The following is a 21,113-nucleotide window of genomic DNA, read 5'->3' as shown; positions in this document are numbered from 1 at the left end:
TTTAATTGTCTAAGAAAATTTGTAGGAACAAAAGTAGAAGAATATTTAATTTCTCCAAAAGATGTGTAATAGTGTAATTGGTCAAGTTTGAGGTTGTCACTATAATTGACTCGATAGTTTTTAATTGAGTTAAACTCGTAATCTACTCTAATAAATAATTTTTTTTTTTTTTTTTTTTTTTTTTTTTTTTTTTTTTGATTTGTCACTCTCTCATTCAATTTTTCAAATATAATTTTATGATTATTTTTAATTAATTTTTATTCTACATGTCATTTTATGGGTTTTTGATTTTATTAAATTTAACATAGTATGTAAATATAATAATAAATGTATATTAATATCCTTAATCAACTTTCATTTTAATTTCAAAATTATTAATTAAAGGTTCATTAACTTTTTTTTTTTATCTAAATTATTTATTTAAATTTTGAGAAAAAGACATTTTAATTTTTATAATTCAATATTTTTCTCATTTTTTTTATAAATTCAAACTTCTCAAATGTCTAGAAATTTATATTTTTTTTTTAAATAAATTCATTTAATACATGGATGTGATGCCTGGTTAACATTAATAATAAGTTGTGACTCATAATTTAGAAGGGTTATAATACAATCTTTTTATTATAAATTTTGGTTAAAAGTAAAGTCCCCTTAAAAGGGATACATAAAAAAAAGGGATACATAAAAAAGAAATAGACATTGTTTTTTATAGTAACCCATGTTAAGGGTAAAAACGTAATTAAATATTTTGATATGGAAAAGTGCTTCAAGTAGAGGGGAAAAAACGACATCGTTGCAGTCATGTTCGCCCTCATATCATATTTCCATATCTAAAAAAAGTAAAAAAAACACCCATCCATCGCCAGTTCGCCGCCACACTCTATTCCGGTATGGCACTCAACATAGCTTTAAAGTTCTGCCCCTTTCCACCACCACCGGCGTAGCTCCGGTAGCTCAACCCAAGAGTCTCCGCATCCGCCACCTTACTGGAGCTCCTCGCCCGCTCCTTCTCCCCAGAAAACGTGAAACGGATATTTTCCTGACGACGACGACAACCACCTTTGGCCAATGCAGCAGCCGCTTTCACCGCTAATGCGGCCATCTCCTCCGGTTGAAGAGGGTACTTCAATCGTTTCAAGGGTAGGGCAAAGTAGAGCTGACCAGGTTGAAGTTCGTCATCATCTTTAATGGCGGAAACGATATCGTCAAACTCCATGTCGTCGGAGTTACAGATGAAGGTGTCGGGGTTCTTATGAAGAGCATCGGAAACCTTGATGGCGTAGGAGAATTCCTGTAAGCTTCCGTCAGGTAAAATCAACATAGACTTGGCCACAGATGTTGAGTGGCATGAACAGCAAAGACCCATTGTTGCATGTGGGTTAGCGTTATGGTGGGTTGGGTCGGGGTATATATAGGGAGAAAGGGAAGATAGCATCGTGAAATGGACTGCCTCATGTTGGCAAATCTTAAATAATAAAACATAATACTTCTATTAGTTCCATATAAGTTATAGGTAAATTAGATAAACTTATTTATAGCATACAAAACCTATAATTTAATAGGAATGGTCGATAACAAATTAAACATGTACATTGATTGATGACCATTGAATAGTAAGGTACTACTAATAGTAAATTCCACTGGTTAATCCGCGATTAATTGACAGCGAAAATTGTTTAAATTCGGGCTTGGCGGTCTTTGATAGTCCTTAGCGGTTATACATGAATATTTAGAAAAATCAAAATTTTAAATTTTCAAATATTACACCGAATTTTTAAAATTTTAAAATTTTAAGTTTTCAAATTTTAAAATATTATATTAAAATTTTAAAATATTTATTTTTTTTAATATATATTAAGTTTTTAAATAATTTTATTAATAGTTTAGGGTCTCCGATTAATCATCATCTAGTCCGATTAATCGCTTAATGTTTGTCGACCATCGAACTACCGCCGAATGATTTTCACAACATTAAATACCATAAAGAGCAAAGATAATTTTAAAACTAGATTCTTTTATCAATTATCGAAAAAACTATCTCACAACAATGAACATGAAATATTTATAAGGAGGATAAGATAAGTCTAATTTCATAACCTTAAGAGATTATAATTAGTTAAGAAAAGATCCACAATGATGTATCTAAATTAAAACTCAAAATAAAAACTTGCTATGAATAAACAAAACCAGAGAAAACGTGTTTTTGAGGCTCTAACGAAAACACTACATGTCATGACAAAGTAATGAGTTTCCTTAATAAGTCCATTTTACATGTCGTGTACGAATTTTGTCCAATTCCGAGCTGTTAGATCGCTTCGTCAAATTCATTGCTGATGACATCATGATTTCATTCATACTAGTGTTGACATCATCAATCCATACATCAATATTTGTACCACTTGCAACAGCTTTGTCCTTTTGAAAAGGACTCGACCTCGAGTCCGCTTCATCATCATAATCCCCAACGAAAGGTGACAAATCTACAACATTGAACTTAAAAGACACATTGTAATCACCTAGTGATTTGATCTTGTATGCTTAACAATGATTTTCTTCAAAACACAAAAATGACCATCATGATGGGGTTTTGATACAAAATATAAGTTAGTTTACATAAAAACCGGTCAATGGAAGCGTTACAAGTAACAAGTTTATTTTTGAGTTTATAACAAAACCAAACCATCTAAGATCCATTTATAGAGGTTAGAATGATATTAAAAACAACCAAATAGTGATTTAGAATGTAAACCTATGAAGCCTTTGATGCTACTTTGTTTTGGGGTGTTGATGAAGATAGAAAAATCAAAGTGTATGATTTTCTCCACAAGTATCCACCATCAAAATTAAGTCGCTTGGAATGCTAGTCTTTCTTATATTCTTCAGTGTCTTAAGCCTTTAAGTACTTAACTCTAGCACTAAAGGAGACAACTCAAAAGGGCTTCTAATCACCAAACTAGCTTCAAGGGGGAGAGAGAGAGAAAGAGAGAGAGAGAGAGAGAGAGAGAGAGAGAGATAGAGAGAGAGAGGGAGAGAGATAAGTGGGGAGTAGAAGAGTTTCGGTCATGCCTTCATTCTAAGAGAAAAGATGATCAAAATTGCAAGAAACCATTTCTTTATATAGTCAATGCAAAAGCAAAAAGAACTTCATATTATAATGTAAAGTAATAACCTTCCTTTAAAGGCATGGGGAACAAAGGAGGGAGGTTGACAAGCAACCTCCCATTCCTTCATCAACTTTCGACCATGAATAAGAAATACGGAGAATTGCTTGAATTTTATAAACTCAAAGTTTATAAAATATAAACTTTTTCTTTAGGTAAAAGGCAAAATGATTGAACTAGTCCAAAAGGTTGTGCATGCCTTAGTAAATCATATCATATGAAATAATAACTAGTTATACTATCTTTTAATTATTACTTTTACAAAAAAAAAAATTATTTCCTAAAATCATATATTAGAAACAATATCACTCAATAATGATTGTTCGGAAACCTCACTTTCCTCAAATGTATCCATACAAATGACGTTCACGATAGATAACTCGCTTGCGATGTTTATTGGAACGATCAATGTACCGTTTATTATGTTTCTCAATCTGCATCCGAACCTGTTGGTGAAGTGCTCTAATCTGACTCGACTGATCGTCACCTTCAACACTAAACTGATAAGAAATAGCTAGAGAAGCTAAGTCAAGCGAGACGATTGGATTTTTGCCATACACAATCTCAAATGGACTTTACATGTAGTGTGCTCAATTGATTTATTATACATAAATTCTGCATATGGAAGAGTAAGATCCCATTGTTTGGGACTGTCACCAATCAAACTTCTTGATAAATTTCTTAAGCTTCGATTTGCAACTTCAGTCTGACCATCAGTTTGTGGATGGTGAGAACTACAGAACTGCAACTTCGACCTCAAACATGTCCAAAAGTACGCTAAAAGTAGCTCACAAATTTAACATCCCGATCAGAAGTAAGCATCATTGGAATGCCATACAACATCACACTCTCAGAAAACTATAGACGAGCTGCCTGACTCGCATCAAATGTCTTAGAGCAAGGCACAAATGAGCCATTTTTAAAAATCAGCCAGCCACCACCATGATTGAATCCTCCTGTCATTGAGTACTAGGCTAACCTAGGACAACAATCCAAACTCACATCTTCCCATGGAGTATTAGGGGCCATAAGAGGGGTATATAACCCCATGTTGCTTTCATGAGTGTTTGCCAAATTACAGATCTGACACCTTGCAATTATCCCATTAACATCTTTCTCGACTTGAGGCGAATAAAATTGGGCACAGGTTAAAACCATGGTTTTATCACCACTAAAATGTGCACCAAGTCCATCAATATGATTCTCAAGTATAATGACATCTTATAACGAGCTCAAGGGAATACAAAGGTGAATCCCTTTAAAAATATACCCATTGCTAGTACAAAACTCCTTATAGGTTCTTGAACCACAATTTCTCCATATGTCACGAAAATCAAGATCATCATGATATAAAACTACGAAAGGCCCCGAATCCTTGAACGTGCATTTGCATGGTCATAACTAGTAAATGATATCGACTTAAGGCACCAACAACCTGATTTTGTGACCCGACCTTATGCTTGACCATAAAGGAAAAAACTTGCAAATATTCGACCCATTTAGCATGTCTTGCACTTAATTTACGTTTCCCGTTAATGTACTTCAACACGTCATAATTAGACAACATTACAAACTTGTTTGGTAGTAAATAATGACGCCAAGTATCCAAACTTCGAACAATAGCATAAAACACTTTGTCATATGTAGAATACTTTTTCCTTGCATCGTTCAACTTGTAACTAAAGAAAAATATTGGACATTGATTTTGACTAAGAACCCCCTCCCCATCCAAACATTGGATACTAGGGATGAAAGTGGGACCGATGGACCCGGACCCGGAAAATCCGGAACAGATTAACGAGATTTTTTAGAACCAGAAGCCGGACCAGTATATAGGAACCGGTTCCGGTTCGTTTCCAGGTATGGTACCGGGTAAAGTGGGTCTTGAACCGGAAAACTCGAAAACATCAAAGTGGGTAGGTTGGAACCGGATAAAGTGGGTTTAGAACCGGAAAACCCAGAAAAACCGGATTTTTTTGGTAATTACTTGCTACTTACTGGGTTGAACTTTGAAAATTTTCATATTGATATCCCGACTTTGGGGGAGTGTAACTCATTGAATATGAAAACAAAATTAACAAAATTATAGTCTAAAATCATGTACAAACTCTAAAATACACTCTGAAAAAAACCGCATATCAATCCGACTTTAAAGGAATATGATATGCACCTGTTAACATTTTCACAGAATACAAAGTACAAAATCAAATAGCTGAAAAGTTAAAAATTTTCATTTTTGATATCCCGACTTTGGAGGACTGTAAAGCATTGAATATCAAACCAAAAATGACAAAATTATAGTCTAAAATCATTCACAAAATGTAAACTACAAGTTGGAAAAAATCACATGTCAATTCGACTTCAAACGAATTAGATATGCATGTTTAAAAACTTTCACTGAATATAAAAAAACTAAAAAAAACTAAAAACTTCCAGCCTTGATATCTCGACATTGGGGGGCTATAATTCAATGAATATAAAACTAAAAATGGAAAATTTATAGTCTAAAATCATGTAAAAACTCTAAACTACATGTTGGAAAAAAACCTCATGTCAATCGGAGTTGAAACGAATGAGATATGCATCTTTTAAACATTTCACAAAAATCGGTTCCGATCCTAAAAGTGGTTCCAGTTCCTAACACCAGTTCCGGTTTTTAGACCCGGTTTACCTGGACCTGACGGTACAAAACCCGGATTACCAGAACCCGGATAAAGACAATATCTAAACCCGGAACCAGAACCGGTTCTATATATTCCTGTTCTAACAGTTCCGGTTCCGGTTCAGGTCCAGTTTTCGGGTTCTAAATCTCATCCCTATTGGATACATTACATTCAACCTAAAAAATGTCAATAAAATTTGGTAATGCTAAAATGAGTGCTTGGGTTACCATGGTATTCAAAATAGAAAACGTTTTTTTAGCTTCAGGAGTCCATACGAAACGACCACCATTAGGGTTCCACTAGGCCGGGTACCACCCACTACAACATTAGGTAGTGGTGGCCAGTGGCAGCGGCCACCACCTCACGGTGGTGGTGGTGGTGGGTTTTACGACCACATAAACACACATACAACCTCCAAAATACCGAAAACATGGAAAACACTAGAGCATACACCCCCTAAAGACACCTACAGCCACCTCACGGTGGTGGTGGTAGGCTTTCCCTTCATTTTCAGGTTAGATAATACGAAACCGTCCTCAATAAACACCATAACATCCCGAGAAATGTCAACACATAATGTCCAGCCAACATTCAACAACTAATATCGTTGGAATACACGGATATGGCGGCCAACGGGTGGCGGCGGCCACAATCGACAGACCCGACGCCAAAACCGCTAGAAGAACCGAGAAAAAGGGATAAATGGGCGGTGAAGGTCTTGACGGAGTGACGCATTTGATCATGACTCGCACATCTAAAATCCCCGCTCCAACATCCGGTCACAATAGATCAGTCGGCTGCCACGACGTCTCCAACATTAGGGTCGCGTCTCCAACAGCGAAGTAATTGCTAGAGGCTTCAAGAAGGCTTCCACAGACGGCGGGTGAAGATGCAATCCACGGTGGTGATGGCCGATGTGACAAGGTGTAGGGTTAGGGTTCCGTGACAACTAAGGGAAGGAAAGGAAGGATATGGGGTTAAACCCGTGTCCATTCAAACTATGTTGCCAAATAATCACTTTTGGTCCCTCCCCACAGAATTATTTCAAAGTAAATCCAAAAGTTACCCTTTTAACACTTAAAATCCAAAATTATATCAATTAGCACCCCAACACCAACACCCCGCTAAATATTATTTACTTTAGGACCACTATTCACATTAACCCTTATCTATTAATTTATTTAATACACGGGATGTCACACCACTTCTCATATCGATCTTTGAGAAAACCATCGCGCCATGAAATTGGTCTAACAGATCATCCAACTGATGAATAGAAAAACAATATTTGTTTGATATCTTGTTAAGAACTTGAAAATTGATATACATACGAAACACGTCAATCAAGATTTAGAAACAATAAAGTGGGAACAACACACCTAATCATGCTTTCTCGAATCAAACTCTTCTCTAACATTTCTAAAACTTGTTGAAGTTCTTCATACGCTTTTGGATTCATTCGACAAGTTGCCTTGTTCGGAAGAGAATACTTCATAATGAAGTCAGTAAAATGTTGGATATCTCTCATCAATGGTAATCTAGGTGGTATATGTTTCTTATCCAATCGTTAAAGTTTAACCCATCGAAGATTGTTCTCCCAACCAAATTCATGAAGTAGAATGAGCTAGAAGGGTTTAAACCTGAAGCATTGTTTGGGATAGACATTTTAAAAGAAAGAAGAACAAAGTTTAAATTAGATGAGAATCCTTAATATCACACCCAAATGACATATTAAGGCTAGGACCCAACACAATATTTTACAATTCTGAAGAGGGATGTCATAATCCAATTACAAAATATTTGAAGGTAGGTAAATGACGATAGGAGTGTTATAGTGCTTTGGAAAATTGAAAACGCATGTATAATTAGAGATAACATAGATCCGAAAAATCTAGGGTTGCATGTGCACCATAGGAGTGTTATAGTGCTTAAACCCCAACAGCGGTATCAAAGCCTAGGATTGTTTTCTATTATATTTGATGCTTGCTATTTTTCAAAGTTGAAAAAATCGATGTTCTGGCGTCTGACTGATGAACTCGCCGAGTCCAGTGGCTAACTCGACGAGGCTACTCAGTAAAAGGGCAACTCGAGGAGTCCAGTTCATGCACTTGTCGAGTAGATGCTTCTGATTGCAGAATTTCGAGTTTTTCGCCAGAATTGGATTACAATCATTATCACAAAATGTTTTTTATCATAAAAATGTATTTTCTGATTTGGTAATGATGATCCTCATCCAATGAAAGGACAATTGTCAAATTTTAAGATAATAAGATATTATTTGTATTATTTGATATAATTTGCTTTGCTATGAGTTAGATTAAATCAATAGTTTTATTATATAATAATGTTGGTTAAAATTGATCTAAGTGTAACTTTTGACAGGCTCCTTTATGATGGAAACTACACTTGTTGCATTTTGGATGGTTTCCAGCATATGGTTTTACTGATGTTGGTGTGGTAGGTGTCATAGTAGCATGAACCGCAACAGTCTGTTGTCTCTTCGAGGGCTCTTGTGTTGTTTTATCCTTCCTCTCTTTTCGGGACTTCCTTTTCTTGCTCTTAGGTTTGTGGTCGAGGGTGTTCCTGTCGACACCCCCTTATTTGTGCCCTTGGTTGTTATTGTGCTTGGAGTTGTTGACACCTTTTTTGTTTTCATTTCCATTTGTGTTGTTGAGTTGTTCCATGACAACTGTCACAACAGTTGGCACTGCGGATTGGAAGGTAGCGGAGTCTATTTGTAGGATCGGTGCTTCGCCGGTTGGCTGGTTGTTTCCATGAGAGGACATAATTTTGTTGTATGAGGAGAAACGAGCGCATGAGTAACCAAGGTCAGTTCTAGTTGTATTCATCTATTTATATTCGCATATAAATTTCACGTGTGGTTGTATGATTTTAAATGCTTCAACCTACATCCTCCTGATGATGGATTTGTCGTAAGAGTAGAAATGGACATTGTACGAACGCTATGTTTATCATAATAGGATATGGCAATCAATACAATTAGTGAATCAGGATTGCATGGATTCTTGGAGGGCGCATCTCTCTTGATTTACAACTACTACTTGAAACGAGGACATAATAAACCTAAGACATAGTGGATGTATTGTGGTGACTCTCATTTCACGAGTGGCCTCTTTCGCTCTCGGATCTACTAAGGCTGCCCTAGCCTTAGCCTTAATGAGTTGCTGCCTTAGGGTGATCACTTCTTCCTCTAAGGAGTGTAGACGGTCAGTGGATCCTCCTGCTCTGTGGTCTGGATTGGTATTGCTCCCAATGGGTAAGGCTCACTAAGGATTTCTCTGGCGCCTTCGTCCTCGTCTGATTCCTCATCAGAATCGTCTCCCTAATGGTCCATCTCCACGTACTCCTAAGGACCCACTTCTAGGTTTTCTTCATGAACCTCTCCTGGTTTTTCCTCCATCCATTTGATGGTCACTACGGCAGGGTAATAGGGGTCTTCGTGGTGAGATTCAACCATGTTGCCTTTGTGGAAATGGAGGCATGACAAGTGTGTAGAAAGTGTATGTGCAACTAGTATATGATATCCAAAAATGCTCCTATAGTATTTTAATGTTCTATGTTTGAGTTCCGTAAAACATTTTAAATACGAGGTTGGTAAGTTTCTAGATTCATTGTCCACCATGATAACTCCCAAACACATGTTGGTCGTATTTTGAACAAATATATTTGATCAGGCTATATTTATCCCCAATACGACTACATAACTGTCCGAGTTTAACCACGATGTTCAATTCCTCCAAAGAATTTTATTTTTATTGTGATATTGCACACATACATGTGTATTCTATTTGTGTTCATAGTATTTTAGTGCCAATGTATTTACAGTTGCATATCTTGTATGATTAGATATGCCAATTCACTATAACCATTGCTCTGATACCAATCTGTCACACCCCAGAACCGAAGGAACGGTGGAAATGTCCGGGGTTGGGTGACTTCATCTTGTAATACCATCACAGTGTATATAATTGAATCACGACAACATCATCATCACACATACAATAATATAACCGTCATTGTTTACATCAGTATTTTGGTTTACAAATTACATTCTCAAAATATAAGTGTACGATGATAGGAAAAGTACATCAAAATCCATGAGTTCTTGAAGGCTAACCTGCTTAATTATTTCTTGAGAATACAAGTTATTTTGAGAACAATCAACATATATAATGTTGGTTAGTTCATAAGCATATTTGCATGAAAAGTTTGTATCACTTTGTAAACACCAGAAAATCCGATATTTTCTGTAAAAGAATAAATGGTTTGAACGCTTTGTATAAAATTTTGTATTAAAGCATGTGTGTCTTCTATTTTGAAAATGTAGAAAGAGAATATCCCAGAAAATCTTATGCTTTCTGTTGTATGTAGAAGGTAATGTATAAGCTATGTTTTCCAAGAAAATCCGATATTTTCTTCTTATAAAAGGGTTGTGGTATTAAACCCAAAAGACCATAAAATAGTATTTGCATAGAATTGTAATTGTAGAAACTTATATGTGTATTCCGTAAATTTTACAGTGGAGTTAATTTCTACGTGAGTCATTATAACCATACTTGATATGACTGATCTGCCTGTCATGATATTTTTCAGGCGTCGACTTGTTTAAGTTAAGACATTTGTCACCCTAGACTGGCCTAGTCTAGCTGTAGCGAACAACTCATGTGCGGGGCTATCAACCCCGTATAGATCTGTATACAAACTCTGGCTCTCCCTCCAGGAGACTGTGCTTATAACTACAAGACTAAAGGTTGTACACTATGTCGGTACGAATGAAAGAACGTGTCTTACAAGAACCTTAACTATATTTACGTGAATATTGTAACACGCTATTTAATGTTTTTAAATAATGATTCCATGCATGTAATTAAGTTACAAAGCCCAATGTATATGTACATGAATGAATGAGGCCCAATAAGCATGAAATGAGTATCCAAGGTCCGTCGAGCATGTAGATGGGTTAACAAGGCCCAATAAACATGTAAAGAGTATACAGGACCTATTAGGCATGTAAATGAGTCACAAAGGACCAATAACATGTAAATGAGTATACAAGGTCCGTTGAGCATGTAAATGGGTTAACAAGGCCCAATAAACACGTAAAGAGTATACATGACCTATCAAGCATGTAAATGGGTTACTAAGGCCCAATAACATGTAGTGAAAGTATTAGGCCCAATAAGCATGTAAATGAGTATACAAGGTCTATCGAGCATGTAGATGGGTTAACAAGGCCCAATAAACATGTAAAGAGTATACAGAACCTATCAAGCATGTAAATGGGTCACTAAGGCCTAATAACATGTAAATGAGTATACAAGGTCCGTTGAGCATATAGATGGGTTAACAAGGCCCAATAAACATGCAAAGAGTGTACAAGACCTATCAAGCATGTAAATGGGTCACTAAGGCCCAATAACATGTAGTGAAAGTATAAGGCCCAATCAGCATGTAAATGAGTATACAAGGTTCGTCAAGCATGTAGATGGGTTAACAAGGCCTAATAAACATGTAAAGAATATACAGGACTTATCAATCATGTAAATGGGTCACTAAGGCCCAATAACATGTAGTGAAAGTATAAGGCCCAATAAGAATGCGAATGGACCACTAAGGCCCAATAAACATGTAAGGTATATTCCAGGCCCAATAAAAGTTTAAATGACGTATTTATCCTGTTTGTTATTGCGTTGGTTGTTTAAGCTCAATAGTTTACCAAAATGACATAAAAGGCCCACTTTTTGTAAAAATGACATTTTTAGTCCATAAAACCGAAAATTTACAATTTCGGCACATTTTTGGTAAAAAGACACTTTAGATCCCTTAAGACCCAAAAGTTTACATTTAAGGTCTTATTTCAAGTAAAATAGCATTTTTAGCCCACTCTTGTTAGAAATAACATTTCGGCCCAACTTTTATGAAAATGGACATTTTCGGCCCAAATGTATATAAATTTATTTTTTTTGGCCGAAGTTCAAAAAAATTGACATTTTCAATCCATTTAACTGAAAATTTACATTTTTCACTTAAATTTGTTTAAAATGACGATTTAGTCCACAAAAGTCAAAAGTTTACAAATTAAGCCCGTGAAACCGTGAAGGCTCAACTTTAAGCCCATTTTGTGAAAATTAACACTTTTGGACCTTTTAAAACCATAAATACCTTTAAGACCCATTTTTATATAAAATGACTCTTTTGGTCCTTGTAAAACCATGAATGCCCTAAAGGCTTCACCTTTTTTTTTGTTTATTTGTCAAAAATGGCCTCTAAAACCGTTTTGTATTGTTTCTAGTGTGTCATACATGTTTTAAACTTTCCATTTTCATGGTAAGTTGCATGTAATGATTAAGTTTGCAAATATCACAAAGTTTTAGTAGATATTTCGAAATTTATGTAGTTTCAACACATAGTCACAACATATAACATGTAAAACACACATAAACATGCATAAACACATAGATCTAACACAAATCAACTTGTATCCTCCCCCTAAACATAGTGAAAACCAAAAATAGGGGGTATGAACTCACTTTGGATGACGGATCAGTTTTGGTGAGAAGATTGAAGGAGATTTCGGCCTAGCTTGCTTCTTGAGGGGACTTTTCGAGCTTAAGGTATTCTAAGAGCATGATTCACAAAATGAGCATGGTTCAAGGAGAGATTCTTAGTGTAAAATTGAAGTTAAACCATAGAGTTACACAAGGACTTACCAAAAAGGATGAATCTTTGTTGAGGAACCCTTGAGAGCACACACATCAATTCACGATTTTTGGGAGGAAAATAAGAGATTTATTGGAAGTTTAGAAATGATTTAATTTTTGAAAATGGATGAAGTGGGGAGGGGTGGAAGGGCCGAGAGTTTAAGAAGAGAAGAGAAAGAGATGATTAGGTTTGGCTAATACATGGTGGTGTAGAGTGTAGGTGCTTAGATACATGTGAGATATATTACATAGATTACCACTAAGTAAATATGAGGTGTCAAGGTTTTAATTCAAAATTTTTTTTTTATTAAAGCTAAATGGAGGGTAGAAAGAAAAACATGGCTTTTGGGCTTGACATTGCATTGGCCAATAGAGTTTTTTCGATCCATGTGGGCCCACATATGAGTTTATAGCCCAAAAAGTTAAAATGAATGTGTTTTCGGCCCATCATTTATGTGGTTTTTGGCCCAATAAGGCCCATGAAAACAAAGTGAGACATTCTAAGCCCAATAAGGCCCATAAAAAGTTTTATGGCCCAAAATGCTATAGTTTAATGAATATGGGTCCATTTAGGGCCCAAATGAGGATTCTTAGTCCAAAATAATTAAGTTGAGGGTTTATTGGCCCATTAGGCCCAATAAATGATTTCGGGCCCAATAAAGGTTTGAATTGGGAAATTAGGGTTACAACCCCAAAGTAGAGTGTATGAAATGTATTGAATTAGGTTTTAGGCTTCAAGAGTGAGTTTTGATTTGAATAGTTATTTTTAAAATGAATAACATGTATAGCATCAATCTTAAAGTTACAAGATACATCAAGAGTTGATCACACATAGATAGAATTTCATAGCCCAATTATGCTAGTTATGACATCATCCCCCCGTTTGAGGGAATTTCGTCCCGAAATTCATTTGAAAGTTGTTCTTTGGAACTAGAGAAAAGGTGAGGGTACTTGTGCAACAATTGGTCTTCGCGTTCCCATGTGTATTTCGGTCTGCGCTTGGCGTTCCATCAAACCTTCACAATATGAATGGGATTTGTTTAGTATGCTTTACTTCCATGTCCATTATCTCAACCGGGTCTTCGACAAATAGGAGATTCTCGTTTATCTCGATCTCATCCAGGGTAATGATGAGGGTTTTATATGGTAAGCACATTCTTCAGCTTTGACACGTGGAATGCTAGGTGTACGTTGTTAAGTTCTAAGGGTAGTAGTAGTTTGTAGGCCACCGGACCAATTCGGAAAAGAACCTCGAACGGCCCGATGTATTGCGAGTTTAGCTTGCCCCGCTTTCCAACTCGGATCTTCCCTTTCTAGGGAGTGGCCTTCAATAGCACCCGATTCTTCGACTTGAAACTCCAGAGGCTTTTCCGTTTATCAGCACAGCTCTTTTATCGGTCTCGCCGTGCTTGGGGCCGTGCCTTGATTTGAACTATTTTCTCTGTTGTTTCCTAAATGATCTTGGGGCCTATAAGAGTGTTGTTTTGTGTTTGTCCTCTTGCTAGTTGGGTGTTGGTCATCTCAGCCCAACACATAGGTATTCTGCCTTCGCGTCCTATATAGTGAGGTAGATTGATGGTCATGGTTAATGAGGATAGTGTACTTGACGCCCCAAAAGTAGTGCCTCTAAACCCTAAGGCGAACACTATTATCGCTAGGGTTAAGGTTGCGTGATGTAGTTGGCCTCATGCATTTTAGGTTGCCATGGGAGTTTCTATTGCAGGATTCTGAACTGGTGGGATGTTAATCTTTGCTTGCTTCTGGGGGCAAGTTGAGTAAGTCTTTGTTTCAGGATAGGGGATATCGATCCTTGAGGACGAGTTCGTTTGATTCTTAGTAGTTAGTGGTCCTATAAACACTTAGACTTTCTATAACGACAAGAAATTTCAAACCAAAATATTCATTTTTAAGATTCATAAAACATATGTCTCATCATTAAATCTCCAAAAACCAATTAACGAGTTTTCAAAACAATTGTGCAATTCCAAAATCCACAAATACAGCTCCAAATCAAAATTGTGTGTACAATCACGTTGGTGTCTTCCCACGATCCTCTGAGGTACGTGAAACACATAACACGGTAAGCACGAATGCTTAATGAGTTCCTCAAAATACCACATACAATAATTTGCAACTCGAGGCTATACTCAGTACGACCCTCTGGTCAATGTGTCTGAGCGGGACCCTCTAGTCTTGTAGCTCCTTCGACCCTCTGGTCCAGTCTAGCTCGTTGGACCGATATGGTTGAGGACCCTCTGGCCTCGGAAATTGTTGGACCCTCCGGTCTGGTCAGAATAGCACATAGCATACATAATCACAAAAACACATAATCTCAAGCAAACACGGATGACCTTATGGTCCAAACATAGATACCACCCTAGGTAATGTGTAGTGAGAAGACTCACCTCGGGTAAACTCGGACGATCTCGAACTCGAAACACTGATCTAGCCACCGCCTATACACATGCATAATGCACTTCTAATTATAAACGACTCTTAAAGGCTAGACTAGTCCCTTCCTATAATTACTCAGAAGGGTAAAAGACCATTCTACCCCTCTAATGGTCCAAAGGTCTACTTATTGACTAAACCCTAAAAATCAACGAAAGTCAACCCTAAGGAGTATGCGGCGTGTACAAGCTCTGTACGTTGGGCGTACTCGGATGGTTTACAGAATCGAGGACACTCAACCCCTACGCTACACATACTGGGATTACGCCCAGCGTACACCCCAGTTTCACCAACTTCGTGATTTTGCTCTTAATCGGTTAAGACATGAGTTCAAATCCCAGATATGGTCACTCTAAAGCATCTCAATCCATATAGTCGATGACTTTATGCCTTTGCATGGCTGTAAAGGTCACCAACACCCAAATCTCACCACTTCGTTCCTTAAGAAACTCATAACTCATGCATGGTTCACTCTTAACGTCCAAGATTGGATTTTAATGGATCTAAAACACAATATAGATTGAAAAAGGGCAGATCTAGGTCTATGGAGCTGCTTTACTCATAAAGTCTCCACCTTAGGGAAAAAAAACCCTAAAAATGGCCCATAATGCACAAATCCAAAAAGGTTAAGAAAGCTTTGAGCTTTTTACCTCCATGTCATGCTTCAACCTCTGAAAAGCTCAGAGCCAAAGCTTGCACTCCAACTCTAGCTCCTTCAATGGCACCTTCTTCTCTTCAAATGCACACAAGAACACTATTGTGACATCCCCTAATTTCTCGGCCAGAAAAGACCGATTTAATTTATGCTTTTTAAAATAAAATCAGAGAAATCTTTTTAAAAGATGTTGCGGACTTGGTCCTCAAACAACATATGATAAAAGTTTATGAAAATCCTTCATTAAGAAGGTATATATTTTCCATATATATCAAAGCCTCAGGATGTCATGTTCCGATACAGATCAAAAGCATAAACAAGACATTATAAGCCTTTTTACAGTTATTTACAACTACTGGCCTATAATCCAAAAATCTCTTGTCGTCCTCCGACTATGCTCGGGGTCCACTACCTGTAATCATAAAAACTGAGTGGGTCAGGCTTGGGAGCCTGGTGAGCATATACGGTTTTCAACCCACAATAATATACTTATTATGTTCACAAATCAACAATAACCCTTATTACCCATTCCCGTTGTCCTCACTTTACGTCCCTAAACACCTATCACAAGGGACCTAGCCTAAGGATTATCATCGGGATGGACACTACTGCTAAGGGGTTTCCTCAGCCATACATGTCCTTAAGGCAACCATGAGGGGGATGGAGTACGACAATGAACATTTAATTCATCAACACCTACAAGTTGCGAACCTGCTAGTGTTCCACTGGACTGTCTAGAAAAGTCCGTGGTCGTCATCTATACTCCGCTAGATGACTACAACAACAACAACAACAACAACAACATCGAGGCCTCTCACTTTTTTAAGATACATCAACTATTTCATCTACCCATGTTCTACCCAACATATTTTGTAGATAAAAAGCATATATACAGTTTAAAACTTGTATAAAACATCAATTCAACAGTCACCTCAATTAAACAATTAATATATTTACACATAACACGTATTTCAAGGTAAATACTTCATATCTATGTGTAAATTGAAAGTAACTACACACTCACATATTTTCATGAAAATCGGGTAACAATTCGTTTCCTAAAACGATCGTTTCTAATAAAACCGAGAGTTTTATTGAGAAACCGGGCTCTGCAAAAGTCGGGCTTCGAAACCGAAAAGATAAATTTTCCGGGCTTCACGGGCACTTCGTGGAGTATTCCGGGCTTTGGAATAAGTACCGGGGCTTTGGGGGATGTGAAAATAGCCAAAATAGTGAAAAAGGGGCCAAAATTGCCAATTTCTAAATTCTAGCCTGGAGGGTTCGCACCCTTCTATTTATAAGGGGAAGCTTCTGATCAGACGGCTGAGAAGTCTCCAGGTGGCGAAGATCCGAAGGCTCGCAGGGGAGGGCTCACACGTGGGCTGCGCATGGCTCGCACATGGTCTGCGCATGCAAGGGGCTCGCTGGCAGTCTGTGATTGGACCGAGGTCTAGGGTCCGAAGTAGGGGGTTCGTGGCATGCTGTGAGGGTTCGGACATGTGCTAAGAGGGTACGTGTCGCACCGCTATTGGACCACTTCGAATTAGGCCATGTGCTCGGATGACTCAGCAGCTCGGGTGACTCAGCAGCTCGGATGACTCAGCAGGACACGTGGCACCTTTTCAGCGAGGGTGACGTGGCAACTCGTGACTATGCAAATTTTCTCGATTTTCGCGCCAAAACTTCTAAAATCCATAACTTTCGCATACGAGCTCCGTTTTTGACGTTCTTTATAAGCACGCGTAGCTAAAATTACGCTCTACAACTTCCGTTTAGACTTCGTCGGCTAATTTTGAATTTAAATTTTATATTATTATTTTTATCAGACCGGGACAGGAAATCCGTTAAAAATTCATAACTTCTTCATCCGACGTCCGTTTTCGTCATACTTTTTACCGTTGTGCTCCTAATGACGAGACCTTCAATTCTCAATTAGGTTGTGTTGGCTAAAAATCGCTCGATCTAAAATTCAAGTTTTTAGCTGTCTACTGCTAAGCTGAAACTTCGAAAAATCATAACTTCCTCATACAAAGTCAGATTTGGGCGTTCTTTTTATCGAACTTCTCGGTTTAACAAATACTACGACTTTCGTTTAGATTACTAAGGCTAAAAAGTAGTTTATCGAAAACTCACTTTTTACGACATTCAGCACCATATCGGTTTTGTCGCGAAACTTCGACAGGTCATAACTTCTTCGTTATAACTCGGATTTTGGTATTCTTTATATCCCCGAAATCCTTGTTTCGACCACTACAACTTTATGTAAAGATATCGGGCTTATCTCACACTTTAATTTTGATGCTTATTTTTATTCTTAATTAATTAAGCCCTAATAATTAAGCATAAAACACATAATTCACATAATATTCAGATAATTCCTTTTCATTTCTTCAAAATGAGTTACAAAGGTTAGCCTAGACTATCAACTCAATATAAATGCCTAGGCTAGAAACACGAGTGTTACAATTCTCTCCCCCTTAGGATGATTCCGTCCCCGGAATCACATATCACCAAACAACTGCGGGTAGCGACTTATCATGTCACTCTCCGTTTCCCAACTGAGATTTGGTCCATTCGTATGTTTCCAGCGTACAAGCACTAAGTCGACCATCTTGCGTCGTAACTTCATAGTGTTAAGGTCAACGATTGCCTCAGGTTCTTCGATCAACCTCTAGTTTTCATCCAACCTTAACTCAGAAATCGGAATTATGTCGGGCACATCTCCCGTGAACTTTCTCAAATAACACACATGAAAGGTGTTATGAATACCCTCTAGTTATTCCGGTAACTCTAGCTTGTAAGCTTGATTCCCGATCCTCTGAAGAACTTTAAATGGTCCAATAAACCTTGGACTCAACTTCCCTCTCTTACCAAATCTTATAAGTCCCTTCCACGGTGAGACTTTAAGTAAAACCGAATCTCCAACATCGAAGGATATTGGTTGTCTTTTCTTGTTAGCATAACTCTTTTGTCGATCTTGAGCAGCTAACATCCTTTCCCATATCACTTTCAACTTTTCAGCAGTCTGATGGACTACTTCAGGTCCCATAAACTGCTTTTCCCCAGCTTCCAGCCAACATGATGGCGTTCGACACTTCTCCCCATACAAAGCGTAATAAGGTGCCATCTTGATGCTCGAGTGGAAACTATTGTTATAGGAGAATTCTACTAGAGGTAAGTGTTCATCCCCGTTACCTTGGAATTCTAGGGTACATGCTCTCAGCATATCCTCCAATGTTTGAATCGTTCGCTCGCTCTGACCATCGGTTTGCGGATGTTAAGCTGTACTCAAACACAACTTGGTACACAATTACTCTTGTAGACTCCTCCAAAATCTCGAGGTAAAACGGCTATCACGATCGGACACAATCATTAACGGAACACCGTGAAGCCTCACAATTTCCTTCACGTAAGAATTTGCAAGTTTATCCATAGACCATTTCTCTTTGGCTGCTATGAAATGCGCACTCTTAGTGAAGCGATCAACGACCACCCAAATCATGTTGTGACCGTTCCTTGTTCTGGGTAGTTTAGTCACAAAATCCATGGTGATGTCTTCCCATTTACCCATGGGTACGGGTAAAGGTTCTAAACTCCCATATGGTTTCTGATGTTGTGCCTTAACCCTAGCACAAGTTACACACTCGGCCACATACTTAGCAACATTGAGCTTCATCGTTGGCCACCAATAATAGGGCTTTAAATCCCTATACATTTTTGTACTGCCGGGATGAATCGAGTACATGGTCTTGTGAGCTTCTTCCATCAGAAGATCTCTTATTCTGCCAGTCTTAGGTACTCAAATCCTATCTTGGAATACCTTCAACCCTTGGTTATTTGTACCGAACACTAACGTTTTGCCCAAACGTTCTTCCTTTCGGTCATTTTTCTCTAAAGCTTCCTCTTGAGCTTTCTTTATACTTTCCTTGTCGAGACAACTTCAATTCTCAATGCTCTTGGCCTTTTCTTTGCAAGTTTTACCTTCCGACTGAGAGCATCAGCAACCACATTTGCTTTACCAGGGTGGTAAAGTATTTCACAGTCGTAGTCCTTGAGTAAATCTAGCCAGCGTCGTTGCCTCATGTTCAATTCCTTTTGATTAAAGAGATATTAGAGACTCTTATGATCAGTGAAAAGTTTACACTTTGTGCCATAAAGATAATGCCTCCATATCTTCAAGGCAAATACTACCGCTGCCAACTCCAGATCATGAGTGGGGTAGTTCTTTTCATGCTCCTTCAATTGCCTCGATGCATACGCGATCACTTTATCCCTTTGGGTCAGAACACAACCTAACCCAACTCCAGATGCATCACTATAAACTGCGAAGTCATCAACTCCTTCAGGCAATGAAAGAATCGGTGCTTCACACAATCTCTTCTTCAACTTCTCAAAGGCTTCCTTATGCTTCTCATTCCAAGCAGAAGTAGCTCCTTTGTGGGTCAAAGCTGTTAATGGAGTAGCAATCGAAGAAAAGCCTTGGATAAACCTTCGGTAATATCCAGCTAATCCTAAAAAGCTTCGAATCTCTGTAGGACTTTTTGGTTGTTCCCACTTCATTACAGCTTCAATCTTTGCTGGGTCGACCATTATTCCTTCTTGGTTAACCACATGACCTAAAAGTTGGACTTCTTGAATCCAAAATTCACATTTGGAGAACTTTGCATACAACTTCTCCTTTTTCAGGACTTCTAGCACTTCACGTAGATGCTTTTAATGTTCCTGCTTGCTTTTCGAATAAATCAAGATATCGTCTATGAATATTATCATGGATTTATCTAAGAATGGTTTACAAACCCTATTCATCAAATCCATGAAAGCTGCTGGGGCATTGGTTAGTCCGAACGACATAACCAAAAATCCATAGTGTCCATATCTCATTCTAAACGCAGTCTTTTCGTTATCCTGCTCTCTCACCTTTAGTTGATGGTATCCCGACCTAAGATCGATCTTCGAGAAATAGCTCGAACCCTGCAACTGGTCGAACAAGTCATCGATCCTTGGCAAAGGGTACTTGTTCATTATCGTCACTTTGTTCAGCTCTCTGTAATCGATGCACATTCTCATGCTTCCGTCTTTCTTCTTTACAAATAACACAGGGGCTCCCCAGGGCGATGAACTAGGTCGAATGAAACATTTGTACATTAACTCCTGAAGTTGTGTCATAAGTTCTTTCATTTCGGTTGGCGCTAATCGATAAGGTGCTTTTGCTATCGGCGTCGTTCCTGGTAACAAGTCGATACGGAATTCTACTTGTCGATCAGGGGGCAATCCGGGAAGATCTTCGGGAAAGACTTCCGGATAATCACACACCACCAGAATATTCTGCACCTCCTTCTTTTCCATCTTGGCATCGATCACGAACGCTAGATATGATGTACATCCCTTGGCTAAACGCTTTCTGGCTTTCATTAGGGAAATGATTCCAGAATTTACTCTGTGTTTGTCTCCATACACCATA

At 37.9% G+C, this 21,113-nt stretch overlaps 1 protein-coding gene across 1 annotated transcript; it reads right to left on the bottom strand.

The window, feature by feature from the left end:
- Nucleotides 1–592: 592 nt before the first annotated feature.
- Nucleotides 593–1,403, bottom strand: LOC145094695 (uncharacterized). The gene has a single exon (XM_079032782.1). The coding sequence runs from the start codon at nucleotides 1,364–1,366 to the stop codon at nucleotides 881–883; it is 486 nt and encodes a 161-aa protein (XP_078888908.1). The 5' UTR covers nucleotides 1,367–1,403; the 3' UTR covers nucleotides 593–880.
- Between the last annotated feature and the right edge of the window lie 19,710 nt (nucleotides 1,404–21,113).

This window comes from Lactuca serriola, chromosome 3 (genome assembly GCF_051521515.1).
Source record: "Lactuca serriola cultivar US96UC23 chromosome 3, Lser_US96UC23_V15, whole genome shotgun sequence".
In the NCBI taxonomy this organism is placed as follows: Eukaryota; Viridiplantae; Streptophyta; class Magnoliopsida; order Asterales; family Asteraceae; genus Lactuca; species Lactuca serriola.
The sequence above is the reverse complement of the archived record's forward strand: the minus strand, read 5'-3'. Positions and strand labels throughout refer to the sequence as shown.

Excerpts from the sequence above, each read along its gene's own strand:
- LOC145094695 (XM_079032782.1), bottom strand. The coding sequence starts at position 1,366 with ATGGGTCTTTGCTGTTCATGCCACTCAACATCTGTGGCCAAGTCTATG.